This window comes from Mauremys reevesii, linkage group 18 (assembly GCF_016161935.1).
Source record: "Mauremys reevesii isolate NIE-2019 linkage group 18, ASM1616193v1, whole genome shotgun sequence".
NCBI classification, from domain to species: Eukaryota; Metazoa; Chordata; order Testudines; family Geoemydidae; genus Mauremys; species Mauremys reevesii.
Genome location: NC_052640.1, coordinates 2,714,725 through 2,730,995, shown reverse-complemented (window position 1 = coordinate 2,730,995; position 16,271 = coordinate 2,714,725). Strand labels below are relative to the sequence as shown.

At 38.3% G+C, this 16,271-nt stretch overlaps 1 protein-coding gene across 2 annotated transcripts in view; it reads left to right on the top strand.

Moving 5' to 3' along the window:
* GRK3 (G protein-coupled receptor kinase 3) overlaps window positions 1-15,754 on the top strand; it is a 121,700-nt gene extending 105,946 nt beyond the window's left edge. For both annotated transcript variants that reach the window (XM_039505208.1, XM_039505209.1), the window contains 7 exons: window positions 90-190; window positions 1,516-1,582; window positions 2,070-2,165; window positions 9,196-9,358; window positions 10,811-10,947; window positions 11,900-12,013; window positions 12,598-15,754. In XM_039505208.1, the coding sequence (XP_039361142.1) occupies window positions 90-190; window positions 1,516-1,582; window positions 2,070-2,165; window positions 9,196-9,358; window positions 10,811-10,947; window positions 11,900-12,013; window positions 12,598-12,759 (840 nt within the window). In that variant the 3' untranslated portion in view covers window positions 12,760-15,754. The remainder of the gene's footprint in view (window positions 1-89; window positions 191-1,515; window positions 1,583-2,069; window positions 2,166-9,195; window positions 9,359-10,810; window positions 10,948-11,899; window positions 12,014-12,597) is intronic.
* Window positions 15,755-16,271: the final 517 nt, after the last annotated feature.

Here is a 16,271-nt window from a genome sequence, read left to right as displayed (position 1 = left end):
GTTCTGTACATCACTTCTTTTTGAGAAACAACTTTATTCTGAATATGTCCGTGCAGAATTCATGTCATAATTCATTTTTTATCCCTCAGAATGTGGAGTTACCAGATTCATTTTCCCCTGAACTAAAGTCTCTTTTGGAAGGGCTTCTGCAACGTGATGTTAGCAGGAGGCTTGGCTGTCAGGGTAGCAGGTAGGATTTAGCTTCTCCATTAACCAAACCCTGCGTATATCTCTTCTTTCCTTTAAATAAGGGATCTATTTTATTTTAGGTCAGAATCTGCTTCCTATCGCTGTAACATGTTAATGTTAGAAAGAAAGCATTAAAGTTCAATGCAGTGTCTGTTCAACTTCCTTTTGATTATTGGTAGATTGAGAAATCTCTCTTTTATAAGGGACACTTAGCCAGCAATTATTTCTAAGTTTGTTTTAAGCATTTTTAGGTTTTGTTGGCATTTTAACTATTTTATTTTATTATCTATATTACGTATTTTTTGTTGCTCTGTAGTTTTCCTGCTCTGTGCTTTTTGATACAGACATTTTGATGACCATGATTATAGTGCATATTTTAAATTGTGTGGTGTTGTTATTAAAAAGTCAGCATTTGCGACTGTTCCCATATGGTGGCATTTGAGATTTTCATAGCTTTCCAGTCTTCTGAAAATAGGACATTTGGTAACTGTTGACAAATACTGATTTATTTTAAATTACTTTTACCTTATTCCAAGCAGTCCTGTAGCCTCTGATTTTAAATGAGTTAATTGTGGGTACAGTCATATCACTTAGATGTCCAGCTGCCTGATTTGCAGGTATTACAGTAGAACCTCAGAGTTACAAACACCTCAGGAATGGAGGCTGTTTGTAACTATGGAATGTTTATTACTCTGAACAAAACATTATGGTGGTTCTTTCAAAAGTTTACAACTGAACATTGACTGAATACAGCTTTGAAACTTTACTATGCAGAAGAAAAATGTTGCTTTTTAACAAGCACAGAAACAGTTTCCTTACTTTGTTAAATCTTTTTTTAAACTTTCCCTTTATTTTTTAGTATTTTACGCTTAACACAGTACTGTACTGTATTTACTTCTTTTGTCTCTGCTGCTGCCTGATTGCGTACTTCTGGTTCCAAGCGAGGTGTGTGGTTGACTGGTCAATTCATAACTCTGGTGTTTGTAGCTCTGAGGTTCTACTGTACCATGAAAGTTGACATCAAAGGGCTCTGAACAGCAGTCACAAAATTAGAGTTTCATGCTCCCAATATGTTGGTAATTGTTGTCTTAAAGTAGAAACAACGTACATTGAGTAGTGTAGGATATAGTATTTGGGGATCATTTTACAGGTATTGTTAACAGAATGGTATTGTGTGCTATTTAAGATAGTAATATGGAGTAGAAAGTGAGTGTGGGTGCTTGTCTGAAAGTATTGGTTTAGGTAGAAGAATTTTTCCACAGTGGGGTTCTTAAACATAACTTGAAAAGCCTCTACATTTTGTTATGTTAAATTTTTTTTTTGCAGCGCGCAAGAAATAAAAGAGCATCATTTTTTCCAAGGGATTGACTGGCAGCAAGTCTACTTACAAAAGGTATACATCAAAATGTAACCTTACCTCTTGCTACAAAGCAGTAAAACTTAAGCCGGGTGGGTAACAGCAAATTTAGGTCCTTATTCTCCCTTCCTTGCCAAGTATATATGCACATAGTAAGCACAAAGTAGATGTAAAATGCTAGCACCAATGTGAGTGAGTGAAGAATTCTCATCTGTAGCATTGTACAGACGTGTAGGTTCGAATGATTGCACAACGTGCCAGACGGGAGACTCTAGGCCTTCTCTCTTTTATATGGTTCTTCTGTGTGACTGTATATAAATAACAAAAATAAAGTTCTTTCAAGAGCCCTAGGAAGACCTTTCAGTAAAGGAAGGCATACTTAAGCCTGGTTTCATTGCAATACATTGTTTACTCTGTAGGAATACCTTGCATTTTGTTTGGCATGTATAAATGCAGAATGGATTGAAATAATTACGGTAATTGTCTGGCTATGTAACTAGACTGCCCTGCCTTTGATTTCCAGTATCCTCCTCCACTGATTCCTCCCCGGGGAGAAGTAAATGCAGCAGATGCTTTTGATATTGGCTCCTTTGATGAAGAGGACACTAAAGGCATTAAGGTACATGTGCAATATTTTTCCTTCAGCTGTTGTTTCCTTTACACTTTTAGATGAAAGATTATGAATGATGCTTTCAGGCTGCTGTTACAGGTCCCAGTTATGTGCATGCTTAACTTTAAGTGTGCAGATAGTGTCATTTACTTCAGATGGATTATTTACTGCTTAAATTTATGCATGTGTGGAGGTGTTTGCAGGTTTGGGATCATAACAAGTAGAACAAGGTATAGTGAATGATGTTTTTGTCAAGTGTTTATATCTTGTGTGTGTTTAAAATTATAGTTTGACTGAAATTTGGCATACATACTGTCACAGAGTCACAGGATCTAGGCTTTAAACAGCTCCTTGGAGGTACCCCTTAGCAGGCCAGACCCCAAGGGGGTCCCACTCTTCCTTAAGGATAGGCCATTTGCTTCAATACCTTTGAGCCTGTTTCATTCCGTGAGCTCTGCCCAGCAAATCCAACTGACGCCAAGTCTACAGGTCAAAATTAAGTCAACCTAAGTTACATTGCCGTACAGCCACTGCAGTAATAAAATTGCTTTTGCATGTCCATACTACGCTCCTTGTGTCAGCGGTGCATAGTCTCACCAGGAGCGCTTGCACCTATTTTAGTGTACATTTTAGTGTAGACACTTACAGAGTTAGGTCAGCATAAGCTGCATGGTGTCGACCTAATTCTGTAATGTAGGTCAGTGCCCTTCAGCAAGTATTTGCAGTGTCACCAGGCAGCTTTTGTCAAACAGAGTAGGGTTCATTATTCAACTGGAACACAGCAGTGCAAAGTCCTTAAGTTGGCATAGAGAATCAAAGGTTAAGACATAGGCCTGGTTTACACTACAGAGTTAGGTCGACGGAAAGCAGCTTACGTCGATCTGACTTGGTAAGCATCTACACTAAAATGTCGTTCCCACCAATATACCTTGCTCACCACACCGACTCAATAACTCCACCTCTGCGAGAGGCGTAGTGCTTAGGTCGATGTAGTTAGGGTGGTACAGTGTCAGTGTAGACACTGCATTGCTTACACTGACTTGCTGCCTTTCAGAAGCCGTCCCACAAAGCCCCACACTGGCATTTAGATTGGTGAAGCACTCCTGGTGAGGATGTGCACCACTGACACAAAGAGCATACTGTGGACATGCAAAAGCGATTTAATTACTGCAATGGCTGTACGTCGATGTAACTTAGGTCAACTTAATTTTGAAGTGTAGACTTGCCCATAGTCTGTACTGGCCAACTCCAGGGCTCCACCCAGCCAAGCTGCTGTGGAAATCCATCTTGGCTCTCTGTCCTTTTATCTGTCAGTCCCAGACACAGCTATTTGGCACCTTACCCCATTGTTCTCCAGCTCAGGGCCTTCTTGCAAAGAAGTGGGGGAAATCTCCTTTGTCTTAGCTGTTGGTTGCTAGTTGTGAATGTCCTGGCTGTTGGGGTTGCCATTATATTTCGGGATCCTCCATTGGTATTGGTTGGTTTCAGCCAGTAACAGCCCATTCATACCACCCGGACAGTTATATGACACACACAGCTCAGGTCTCCTGCTGTGCCCAAGGAGCATTTTAACCCGTCTGCACCTACTGGGTAGCAGTCCATAGTAAGTTACTGCCATTTATACCATTCCTAAAAATATTACAGAAAAGTCCTACTTTTGTCACTGATATTATCAGGTGTAGGCAGTTTATTTTTACAAAGCAAGTGTTTCAGGTGGTTAGATTACTTTTGATTTAGAAATCATTCAGTCAAAGCCCTCAGTTTTGCCATGATATTTTAGTTGTGCTACTGCTAAAACAACGTAAGTGAAAAGAAGTTTGCACACACTCAGTCGTCAAAGTGGATAAAACCAAAATTTTGCAATGGGTAAAATATTTGTTTGACTTGTAGTGACTGAGTATGTACACTACTTTTTAATAACTGTTGCCACCTGTAATATACTTAGGATGAAATTCTTCTCTCTGATAATCACTGTGGCAGTTCTTCAGTGGGTTATTCACATATAGATCTACTAGCAATATCAGTGTGAAATCAGTGCATCAAATGGGGGTAGACTATACAGTAGAGGTCCCACCGGACAGATTAGAGGGAAAAGTTCTTTTTGTAAGTACTACTACTTAGCATTTATATTACACATCACAACTTCACAGCATGTTGTGAACATTAATTAATCCTTTTGACACTCCTGTGAGGTAAGTAGTTCTCATCCTTTTTTCTGCATGGGAAAATAAGGTAGATCGGATACGTGACTTGTCCAGGAACTAAGGGTATGGCTACACTGGCAAGTTTCTGCGCAACAAGTTATACCACTTCTATTAGAGTGCTGGAATTAAGCCCCTGTTGCGTGTCCACACTGTGTTCCTTGTGACAGTGGAGTGCATCCACATTAGCAGCTCTTGCAACCGCAATGAGAGAAATGCATTGTGGTAACTATCCCACTGTGCAACTGGCCACAGGGTGCTTTGGGAAGAGTTTGCAATGCCTCATGGGGCAGGCACAGCGTCACATGATGCAGGTTTCCTAATCCCATTGTTCCATGGGCATCCTACTACATTGCCAGCTGCTTTTCAACTGAAGTGGGGGTGTGTGCAGAGTGCGTGACAGGGTGTGTGTGTGTGTGTGTGTGTGTATGGGGGCGGGGGAGAAACAGTGTGTATTGGGGCACAAAGAGTGTGTCAGCATGCTGTCTTGTAAATTCAGACAGCAGCAGAAAGCAACCAGTCCTGAGGCAGGGGGAAACCCCGACATCAGCCCCCGTCTCCCTCCCCAGCTCTCTGCACAGCAATCTCTCTCTCTCACACACCTACCCGCCCAGCCCTGCCTCTCTGTTCAGCAGCACAAGCATTCACAGTAATGGTTTGCTTTCCCCCCCCCACCCCGGGAGCAGATCAGCACAGCACACAACAGCTGTCAGAAGCAGAGCTTTGAAAGGGGAGGGGTGCGTGTCTCCAGGGCAGTTGAGTTCAAAACAATGAGGAGGGCGGCCACTTAAGGGATTATGGGACACTTCCGGAGGCCAATTGATTGCTTTCTGTGCTGTAATGTGTTTACACTGTCAATACAGCTCTGGACCCTCTGCACTGTAAAACTTAGGAGGTGGGTTTTTTGCAACACTGCAACTGAGGAGTTTCTGCGCATTAAATGGCTTGGCCGTGTGTACACCTTGGGAGTTACACCACAGAAAGCTGCTTTACTGCGCAGAAACTTGCCTTAGAAGAATTTATTTTCAGAGCAGGGCTTTGAACACAGGAGTTTCTGGCTCTGAATGTTAAGACTTCTAGTCCATTCTCACTCTATAAATAACAAATCTATAAGTAAATTTCTCACTACCTATAGATTTATAATGAAAATTTGTGCATTAACATCTGTGATAGCATAAATATAGGGGAAATACTCCATGGACAGAGACCTCATATATAAGAATAAAATAATGATTAGTGAGAATTCGGATAAGGTAACCTTGTTTCAACAATAGTGTCTTGTGTTCAAACTACTCCTGTACCCACTTGAACACTGATAGCAGGTCATACCATATGTGAAGGGTTTGTTTCCATTGGATTGGATCTAAAGCAGCCACAAAACTGAAGACTTTTAATAATAATGTTAAAATGTAAATTATTACACAGAACTATTGAAAAACAACATTAAAGGAAAGAAATCTAGAGCAATAGTTGCTACTCCATCCTTATTCTTGTGCCCAGCTACTGTGGTATATAATATGCTATTTCATCCTCTGTTCTGAAACCTGCTTAATACCTAGACAAAATGATTAACTTAGATTCTAAGGTATATCCCCATTATTATTTCAACATACTTTCTTTTATAGGTCAAACTTTATTTTTGTTATTATTGCAGGTATAACCAAGATATAATTACAGGTAGTGAGTCAGGAGAGAAAGAAATCACTCCAAACTCCCCAAACAGAAATATATTAACTACCCACTGTGACTAAAAAGGGGGACTTATCTGCCACTGCAATTACTAGCAGCTGGCATAAGACAGTTTTTAAATGTTGGGAAAGAAATACAAAGAACAGAAAATGTTCTTTTCAGTAGTAAACACCACAGTGCCAGCTAACAGTAGGGTAATAAGTCTCTGATTTCTTGAAGCACAGGAATGCCTGACTGATAATCCCAAGCACCATTTTCTGGGGAGAAACTAGGTTAAATTGTCTTCTTTAGCTATATTATGAAACTTAAATTCTCAGCAAGGTGTATACTTGTAATGCATGTTGTTGACTCATGACTTATTCTTTGTACAGATTGCCCTTAAGGTATATTTATTTCCTCACTCATGAGTCTATGAGAGTTGCAACGCACTGTGCAGTGCCTGTGCAGTTTATGCTCAGGCTAAGATTCTATAATCCCTTTTGAGAGGATTGACTAAACCCCTACAACTGAGTCAAATACAGAGGAAATTAGGGTTTTCATAAAACAGCACCAGCTTTCTCAGTTTGCTGGCAAGAAGGTGACAGTTTTGGAGACTGAACTGCTATACTTTCTTCTCCATTAACTATTTATATTGGGGAAGATCCCAAAGGCCTCAATCAGAATCGGGGTCTCTTTGTGCTTCTTACAAGTAGACATCTTCCCTGACCCGGAGATTACAAACCAAAGCGACACAAAACAGACATAGGCTGAGGGAAAGGGATGCAGTTTAACAGCAAAGTGTTCAAGGAGGTGATAGGCAGGTGTCAGGTTAGGGTTTCTTTCCGCTTTAAATAAGTATCTGCAGTAACCCCTTTACTAAGCTATTGCTAGTTCCTTCTTTCATATCAGTTGTTATCCAGAGCCTGTTTTCTAAATTTGCTGTCTTCTTGATGGTTTTTGTTTCATTCTTTTACACAGAATAATTGCACGTCTGCCCACCAGGCTGGAAATAAGGCATACGTTTTTGACAGTGAGGGTGATTTAACCATTGGAATCATTTCATGCATTCCAAGGCCAGAAGGGATCACTGTGCTCTGACCGCCTGTATAAGAGAGGCCATAGAACTTCCCCAAAATAATTCCTGGAAACTTATCTTTTAATTCCTAGAGCATATCTTTTACCAAGGAGCATGGTGGATTGTCTATCACGGACCATTGTAAATCAAGATTGGGTGTTATTCTAAAAGATCTGCCCTAGGAACTATTGTGGAGCAGGTCTCTGTCCTGTGCTATACAGGAGGTCAGAGTAGATGATCACCATGTTCCCTTCTGGCCTTGGAATCTATGAATCTATGGCCAGCCTGCCACACTACAGTACTTCAACTAAATCGTACTGCATGTGACTGAAATGATTTGGTTTTTCCTTTGTTTCATGGACAGATAGTTTGTACATGACTAATAAAGGTCCAGCTGTTCTGTAGGAATTGTGTGTTTGGTTTCAGGGTGGTTGTGTTTTGGGGTTTGTTTGGGGTTTTTTTTAAGTAAAGCGAACAATAGTGTATCCCCCTCCTATGTCCAAGTTTTCTCTCACCCAAACGTCATCGAATTTTTGATGCTGGGGCTTTCAGTCTCACTCCTTAAGGCTTCTTTATAAGCCCCACTGTCCGCAGTCACCTCATTCAGCCTAAAATTCAGATTGGCACACAAGACGTAACAGGAAAGGACCCCTAGGTCTGAGAAGCTCTGACCCCAGAGTTTCTGGCCTCTATAGGGTCTGATCACATCCCTTTGAAAGTGGTGGGAGGATGAATTAGGCCACTGGGGCCTAAACTGAGGGGCAGGGGCATAAAAAGAGAGTTGATTTACTTTCCCGTTAGGAAGGCAAAGCTTGTATTTTATCTTGTTTCTCTGAAAGAAGGTCCAATTTCTCAGCATGGTTAGAAAGCAATAGAGGAAAGAGAAAAGTATAAGAGTTTAGCTATTGCGAGAAAATGTATCACCAGAGACTAACCCTGAAACCCAAAATATAAATAACTTAATAGAGAAAAATGTGATCATTCTTAGCATTGTACCAAAACCTCTGTGCCCAGTGCTGTCAGTCCTAAAGGTTGCTACACCAACCCACAGATGATCTTTTTTCCCCTGAATCAAATGATTTCAGTTATGTTCAATACAGTTCAGTTTAAGTACTGTAGTTAATGTGGGAAGAAAAAAGGGCAGTATGACATGAAGGCAGTCTGAAATCAGTAGCATACACAACTATTGTAAAGGTGCATTATTAACACCTTTAAAGTTACCGTCGAAGCATGGAAAAGTATCTGTGTGAAAAATGCCTTTTCATATCAGCACAGTGACTGGAATCTGGAATTTGCTGCTTTTGGCAAACTGCAAGGATCTGGTTTTGCTGAGCTTCAGGAAGTAAGGCAAATGTGTCTGTTTGGCCAACCTTTTACTTAGTGGGCTCACCAGTCCAGCAAGGATGATATAATATTGATAATTTTTGTTTGAATTGTTGTAAGGCTCCCAGGTAATACGCTACATTAACAACTATTTAAATAATAAACTACACATTTTTCATCTTTGCCTTATGATATGTGGAATGAAATAAATTGAAAAGTTAGTTAGTTCCCAAAAGAATGCTGTTTCTGAGAGCTGAAGCAGATTTAGTGGAGTCAGTTGTTGCTAGAGAAGTAGGCAGAGGAACCTATTATATAGTTAGAGATTTTTTGAACAGGGCAGCTAAGAAAAGTAAGTATTTCAGAAGTCCATCTTAAGGTGGCAGTTAAAATTTTTATATCCTTTTTCAGGCAATGTACCACATGTATAACTTACGTCGTATTGCTGGTATAAGAGTTTTTGAGCAATGTCTAAAGAATAGCAAAAAATCCAGTGTCTGTATATTATGATCTGAGATAAATTTCCATATTGTAAAATACGATGCTATTGTTTTAAATACACCAGAACTTGAAAACTGTACAGTGCGCTGTATAGCTTTGCTTTCTCGAGTTTGTACTACATGCAAAATTGGGAATCTTCGTCTACTTCACAGTGTCAATTTCATTCCCATATTTTTTAAACTATAATTATTATTGCACTGGAATCATTGAGTATATTGGTAATGGTAATAGAACTTATCAAAATCCTTCGTTTTATGATATTTTTCCCTTCTAGTTGGTTGATAGTGACCAAGAATTGTATAAGAACTTCCCTCTGGTAATATCAGAGCGTTGGCAGCAAGAAGTAGCAGAAACTGTTTATGATGCAGTAAATGCAGACACGGATAAAATTGAGGCCAGGAAGAGGGCTAAAAATAAACAACTTGGCCATGAGGAAGGTAATGTGTCCAGTGCACATCTTTTCACTCTTTAATGCTAGATAAGGTTATTAAATATGTTTCAACAGGTAATCTTTTATCTTATGTTGTTAATTACCTGTAATTCAGAGAGTTCATGCTTTAATGAGTCTTTTAGGTTTCATTTAATTCAGTCTGTATTTCTTAAAATGCTTTGACATATTGTATGATGTAATTTGACCTTTTAGAAAAGTTATGAATGAATCCTTTAAAGTCAAGAGGGATTACTGTATGGTGCCTTTGGTTATCCGTAAGTTTGAGGTATCTTCAGTAATGTGTATCCGGGATTTGATTTTATGGGGAGGATAGTGTCTGAATGAAAAAACAAGACCCATTGTATCAGATGTAATTCTTTGGTATGCGGTAGCCCTCTAGTGTGTTCATCACCTTAGGACAAGTTTGCATTGACCTACATCTTGTAGAACTCCATTGACTTCAGAGAGGCTCCATGAGTTTGTCAGTGCAGAATGAGCTCCTTCACTTGTCCCTACCCCTCAATACGGTGTCCAGTTGTGGTAGTTTGAAGTGAGCCCGTATTTCTTCACAAATTCCCTCTCTCTCTCTCTCTCTCTCTCTCTCTCTCTCTCTCTCTCGTCTTCTCATTGTCCTCTCATAGTATTTCCATATTTCAATTAGTATTTTAAAACAATTTGTAAATGATGGCACTGAAACATGGGCACATTTCAAAATGCAAACCAAGACGTGGATAAGTTCATGGAGGAAAGGTCCATCAATGGCTATTAACCAAGATGGTCCAGGACACAACCCCATGCTCTGGGTGTCCCTAAGCCTCTGACTGCCAGAACCTGGGAGTGGACGACAGGGGATGGATCACTCAATAATTGCTCTGTTCTGTTCATTCCCTCTGAAGCATCTAGATAGAACATTGGTTTGGTCCAGCATGATCATGCTTATGTTCTTAAAGCAGAGCAGCTCTCCCTTCTCTGTAGTGTGTTAACTGTTGCCTTTTTTCTGCATTATTATTTTTGGCATATTTTCATAAATTCTCAATTAAGTGAATCAGGGAAAAAAGTAAAATTGAACTGATGGGGATCTGTCTGGACAACTGAGCAGTTGAACAGAACATTCCTCTTGTAAAGGCAGATATGCTGTTACGTAAGATATTCAGTGTTAATTCTTTCAACAGTAAATCAGGTGCCTTCTTTAATAGGCCAAATTCTATTTTTGGTTACTTCAGTGCAATTTCATTGCCCTCAGCTGTAATGGGGCGCAGAATCTGGCTCAGTGTTTACGTGTGTGTATATAATAATTTGAAGGCAAAAGGTAACACAATGTAGAGAATATTATGTGTACTGAATCTCCTGCTGAAATTTAATAGGCTGTGAAAACTCTAGTAAACCCCTCTGAACAGAGCACAATTCCTGAACACTGGGTTGTAGCTGATTGTGTATAATGAAGTTGTTCTATTCGCAGATTATGCACTAGGGAAGGACTGCATTATGCATGGGTACATGTTGAAATTGGGGAACCCATTCTTGACTCAGTGGCAACGTCGTTACTTTTACCTCTTTCCAAACCGACTTGAATGGCGAGGAGAAGGAGAATCACGGGTGAGTCTGAAATTAGTATAACAAGCAGAGTTATTGTAAAGGTACCAAATGTAGATAGGCATTTTTGCCAAATCTTGAAGTCCATACTGAGAAAAACTCCCATTGAAGTCTGAGTTTTTCTGGAGTAACTGTGGTGGGTCAGATTCTTATACCTCTGCTCACATGGAGTAGTACTTTACTTTGTGAGTAGGCACATTGATGTCAAGCAACCTAAAATAGATTTTACAGACTTGTGGGTTTTTTTAAGAATTGGGAGTTTATCAATGTATTGTTTTTTCATTTAGGACCTCTGGAGTATTTATACAAAAAACCATAAACTGGTAAGGCAATAGAAACACTATAGCATTGACCTCAAAGATAGTGCTATAGTATCTATAGTTCAGTCCAACTGTGATCGTGTTTTAGGGATGTCATCTGTGTATTTAGCTACACCACTGTAAGAGATTTTGAAAATATTGTTCTTCCATTGCAGTATTTACTGAAAACTTTTATACAAAACTGCTTTTATACAAATCTGTACCTTTGTAGTGCTTCAATAATCCTTCTCAGCTCTTTGACATAGACGGTAAGATTGTCTAACAGTTGATTAAAGTGTTTCACAGCAATACTATTTGAAAGAAAATAAAGTAAAATGCAGCAATTATTGGGGAAAACACTCATTTAGTTCATAATGACATCCCTTTTTTGCAGTGTCTTGTTTTGTGCTGTTGAGTTGATCTTTTAATAATTTTTTGTGACTAAATCCTTTGGTAAATTTCTTTGAATATTTTCTCTTTATGAACTATTTTTAGTTAGTGTATTACTAGAAGCTAAGGGTCAGATCATGCTAACATTTGCTCCTGTAAGTAACTTTATTCACGTGTATATTCCCAATTAATTAGGATTCAGCTTTAGGTCTGTTGGGTAACAGCTTCAAATTGTAATTCAGCTTTCTTTTTGCAATGTGTGGTAGCAAAATCTACTGACAATGGAACAGATAGTCTCAGTGGAAGAAACTCAGATTAAAGATAAGAAATGCATCTTGCTGAGAATTAAAGGAGGAAAACAATTTGTCCTGCAGTGTGAGGTGAGCAACGTAATTTTTCAGTGATGACTAAAGCAGATGTTTTGTATACAATGATAAAACCCAATGGTAAAATTAAATCGTTTTCTTAGTTTTCAAGTCTACACTAAACTCATGAAGTATTTGCCGTGTTTTACATGTGAAGTGGGAGGGGTACGGCTGTAATAGGTCAGTGTGTCACATCTGAAAACCTGGATTTCAGTGGAACTTACATCAGAGTTAATTCAGTTTAATAACAATGGATACAATTTTCAAAGCTGACTGAGTAATTTAGGAGCGTAAGTAGCCTAGTCTGCACATACAAGCAAACTCATTTCCCAGCAGCTCAGGGTAGTTAGCACATTCGTAAAGAATGCGGTGCACAGTCTCTCTCTCTTTCAAGAGAAGTAACAGCTTTGGTTACTACCATGTTGCCTGGGTTTGACTCAGTGCTTAAAGACGAAAGGTTGTGTGTTACCATACCCTGAGCCATTCATTTTCCAATGGAAAATAAAGGACATTGTTTAAAAATGCTAATAGGGAAAGTAGTATTGCCCAGTATGTGCACTTGATTATGAAGTGCCTAACAACTTCTGTATCCCTTTCAGAGTGACCCAGAGTTTGTTCAGTGGAAAAAAGAGCTGACAGAAACCTTTACTGAGGCACAGAGGCTGCTGCGTCGCGCTCCAAAGTTTCTCAACAAATCTCGCTCAACAGTTGTAGAGCTTTCAAAGCCACCACTCAGCCATAGGAATAGCAATGGGCTGTAGAAGAGATGAGAGAAGAAAGGTCACTTAGGGAAAGCTACTCCGTCACCTTGTAGGAGGGCCACAGCATCATTAGTTACTTGTACAATCCCTGAACCAGGAAGTACTTAGAAGACAACGCCTGGGAGGTTTACAGCATGGGATGATGACAGGACTCTACATCTGGAGGTTGTGAAGACTAAAGCAATGACAAGGTGAATTCTCACTAATAGCAGTAGTGAAAGTTGCCAAATGTAGAGGCTGCTTATCGTTCCCATGCATCGTCACACCCTGGTGGTGTTCGAATGGTCTGTTATCCTAGAACTATTGAAGGAAGGAAGATAATCTTTTATTTGCAATACCCTTGTTTTGGTATGTACCAAACCTGGAAACTGAAATGGTTACTACTCTTTATCATTTATATGTCGATGTCTGTTATTGACGTATCCCAGACTTTGGAAGGAACTGCAAATTTGTCATGCAGGATAACAGGTAATCCTATGTGTTGCCTTGTTCTTTCCAGCCATCACTATTGACTTTAATATATCCTTGCTCCATACTGCTGGTGATCAACAGTGTGACTCTTATGCACTTCAAAGTACTGATTTCTAACTGTCCTGTGGTTTGAATGTTGTTGATACTTCATGGAAACATTGAACTCAGATTATTCACTTGGTTTGTTGTACTCACTAATAGTAGCTACCACCATTTTGTTTCTTCTACTTATATACAAAACTATAACTGACACAACAGAGTAATAATTGGTGAAGAGGAATATATGGTAGCTTCATCTAGTGGTCTGTTGTATAAATTGATTATTTTAGCACAGTTTTTAAACAGCAGATTCCTTTTGACAAGTTTACAGTGAATACAAAGACAGTTCTTTTCCATGTCAGCTCAACTGCACTTTTTAAAAATTAAAGAATTCTGTAAATCCAGTGCATACTAGTGCACATACTGGATTAAAATGTATGGATAACTTGGTATGTATTCTTCTGGATCGCTCTTAAGTTGTTGGACTCATAGACCCTTCTCTCTCTCTCTCTTTTAAAGTAATGTGTTCTCATAGCATAGTTATCCCAGCCAAGCACTTAATATTCACATGCACATCAGATGGCAGGAATTTCAAAAAGAAGTCCAAATTTCCTTTTATAGAGAATTCAAACATTCACACTGAAAACAGTCTGAGAATATTGAGGTTGAAAATGCAAAAAATAAGACAATTATATGCCAAATGTATGTAAATTCTCCTTATGCCATCATTCATATGTCACATGTAAGGTGATATTTCAGGGAAGTAAAAATATAGTATATAATCTTTGGGCAACTTTGAACATTTCAGGACAATTTCTACCCTGTTATGCATACTGTGAGTCTCATTTAATTTAATGGGTTTGCAAGAGGTGCAAGTCAGAGGAGAATTTGAGCCTTCATCTAATTCTGTATTACATTGTTTATTGCGGGTCACATTCTGCTGAGTTACATGGGTATAACTCTCATAGAAGTCAACAAAGTCAATGGGACTTGCACCTGTGTAAATGGGAGCAGAATTTGCACCAGCAATCTGTTTTGCCCATCTCTTCTGACCAGTTCATTTCTAGCTTGTCTGGCTAACAGTCAACCGCAGAGCTTCAGAACAGTTTCATGGACAGCAAAGTACAAAGTGCCAAAAAACTCAAAAATCCTTTTTTTTTTAATTCCTCTATTTATCCTCCACATTCTTGTGAAATTGGATGTATGAGCTACTAAAACTGGGGTGGCTTAATAAATCTGACAACAATGCCAATCATTTTTCTTATACCTTGTTATAGTGTGAATTTTAAAAAATATTTTATGCTTGGCAAGTGGTAATTTTAAAAGGATATTTACACATTCGTTTTCTTGGATTACTTTTTAAAATGAGCATGGAGTTCCATTTTCATCTATTGAAAAGTAATGTTTGAAGGCCAGGTATATTTCTATGAGCAGTAACTGTGGTATTTTCCTAAACTCATGCCACTGTGGAGTGGCAGATTTTTAATGTAATGTACTGTACACTGGATATTTTTTAATTGTTTTCCTAGAATACCACACACGCACCTATTCTGATTTGTGTTTTGAATAAAAAGAAAGCTCAATCTATTATAAAACCACATTAAAAAACCCTCATATCATCTCTTACTCCATTCATGTTTTATTAGTTCAAGGTCAATTTGATCAGTTCCATTTGTTCTCTTTTAATTATTTCCAGTAGCTGAAATTTTCTGTCATCATATCCTTTGGGAACATTTGTGGGTCTATGGTTATGATTCTGATAGTTTCATCATACTAAATTCTAAAATGCTATTTTCTGTAGATAAAAGGAAGATATATTTGCAGCTAAAAATGTGTGCCTCTAAAACATTCATTTCTTTGAATCAAAGCTATGTAATAACTTGTGGAAGATATGTTTATTTTGTAATTTAATTTTTAAAATAGAGTTGGTTTGACACTTGAATATACTGTAGCTTTGTACATTATCACCTCATTTTTGTAAGCTGTTTGACGTTATCTGGATTTTGATTTTTAAAATGGCAGATAAAATCATCTGTCATTTAATATTCACTGCATTCCCTTTGATGATTGCTTATAGGAGTCAAATATTAATCTACATATATCGTTATTTATTTTCCTCCAGTTTTATTTTTGCCCAGAATATTAACATGAATTGTTGAAGCTTTGCAGAAGTTGTGTTTTGCACCATTCCACATTTCTGAAAGAATAGTTATCTTAACAAAACCCCTACACTTGTATTCATGGTAAAGTATTTTATCACTAATAAATGAAAGTTTTGCTTGGAAAACTCAGAATCAGATTTTATACTGTAGAGGGAGATTTAAAATTTAAGAATTCCGAAGTCAGAGATTTGTTAACCAATTGTTGCTATTTTAGATATCAAATTCTATAATGTCTTTATGGGACAAACAAAATTGTTTTTTCACGAGGATCTTTAAGGAATATAAATATGTTGTAAAACTTGTTAAAAATGGAAAATGTGAGATAAGACTTGGTTTTGTCTTTCAGACATCTGAACCCCTTTGTACACTCAGTGTGCTTATAAAATGTTCAGGGAACTAAATTTTTTTTTTAAAAAAGCTGCTTGCGTCAACAAAACTAAATTAAACATTAAATGCAGCTTTTCAGTATGTTGCTATCTGCAAGGCTGTAAATGCTTATTCAGCTCTAGCGCAGGCTTTTATTTTATGCATTTGTGGGTAACTTTTTTCCCTTTCATTTTAGAGCGAAATATATTCCAGATAATGTCAGATTCGCCCTCCTACACCTTGGGTGTTGCTGGGGATATTTCTCAATAATTCTGTATTTTAGTTCTTCTGACATATGAGCTGATGAATTTCTGAAGGCCCTAATCCTACAGAGACTTGTTTGTGTGCATCAGTGTAATCAAGCCCATGAGTAATGTGATTGAGACTGTTCACATGATTAACGTTAAGCATGTATGTAAGCTTTTAAAGGCTCAGGGCCTAACAGGCTTCAGAATTGTCCTTGAAAGACATGGG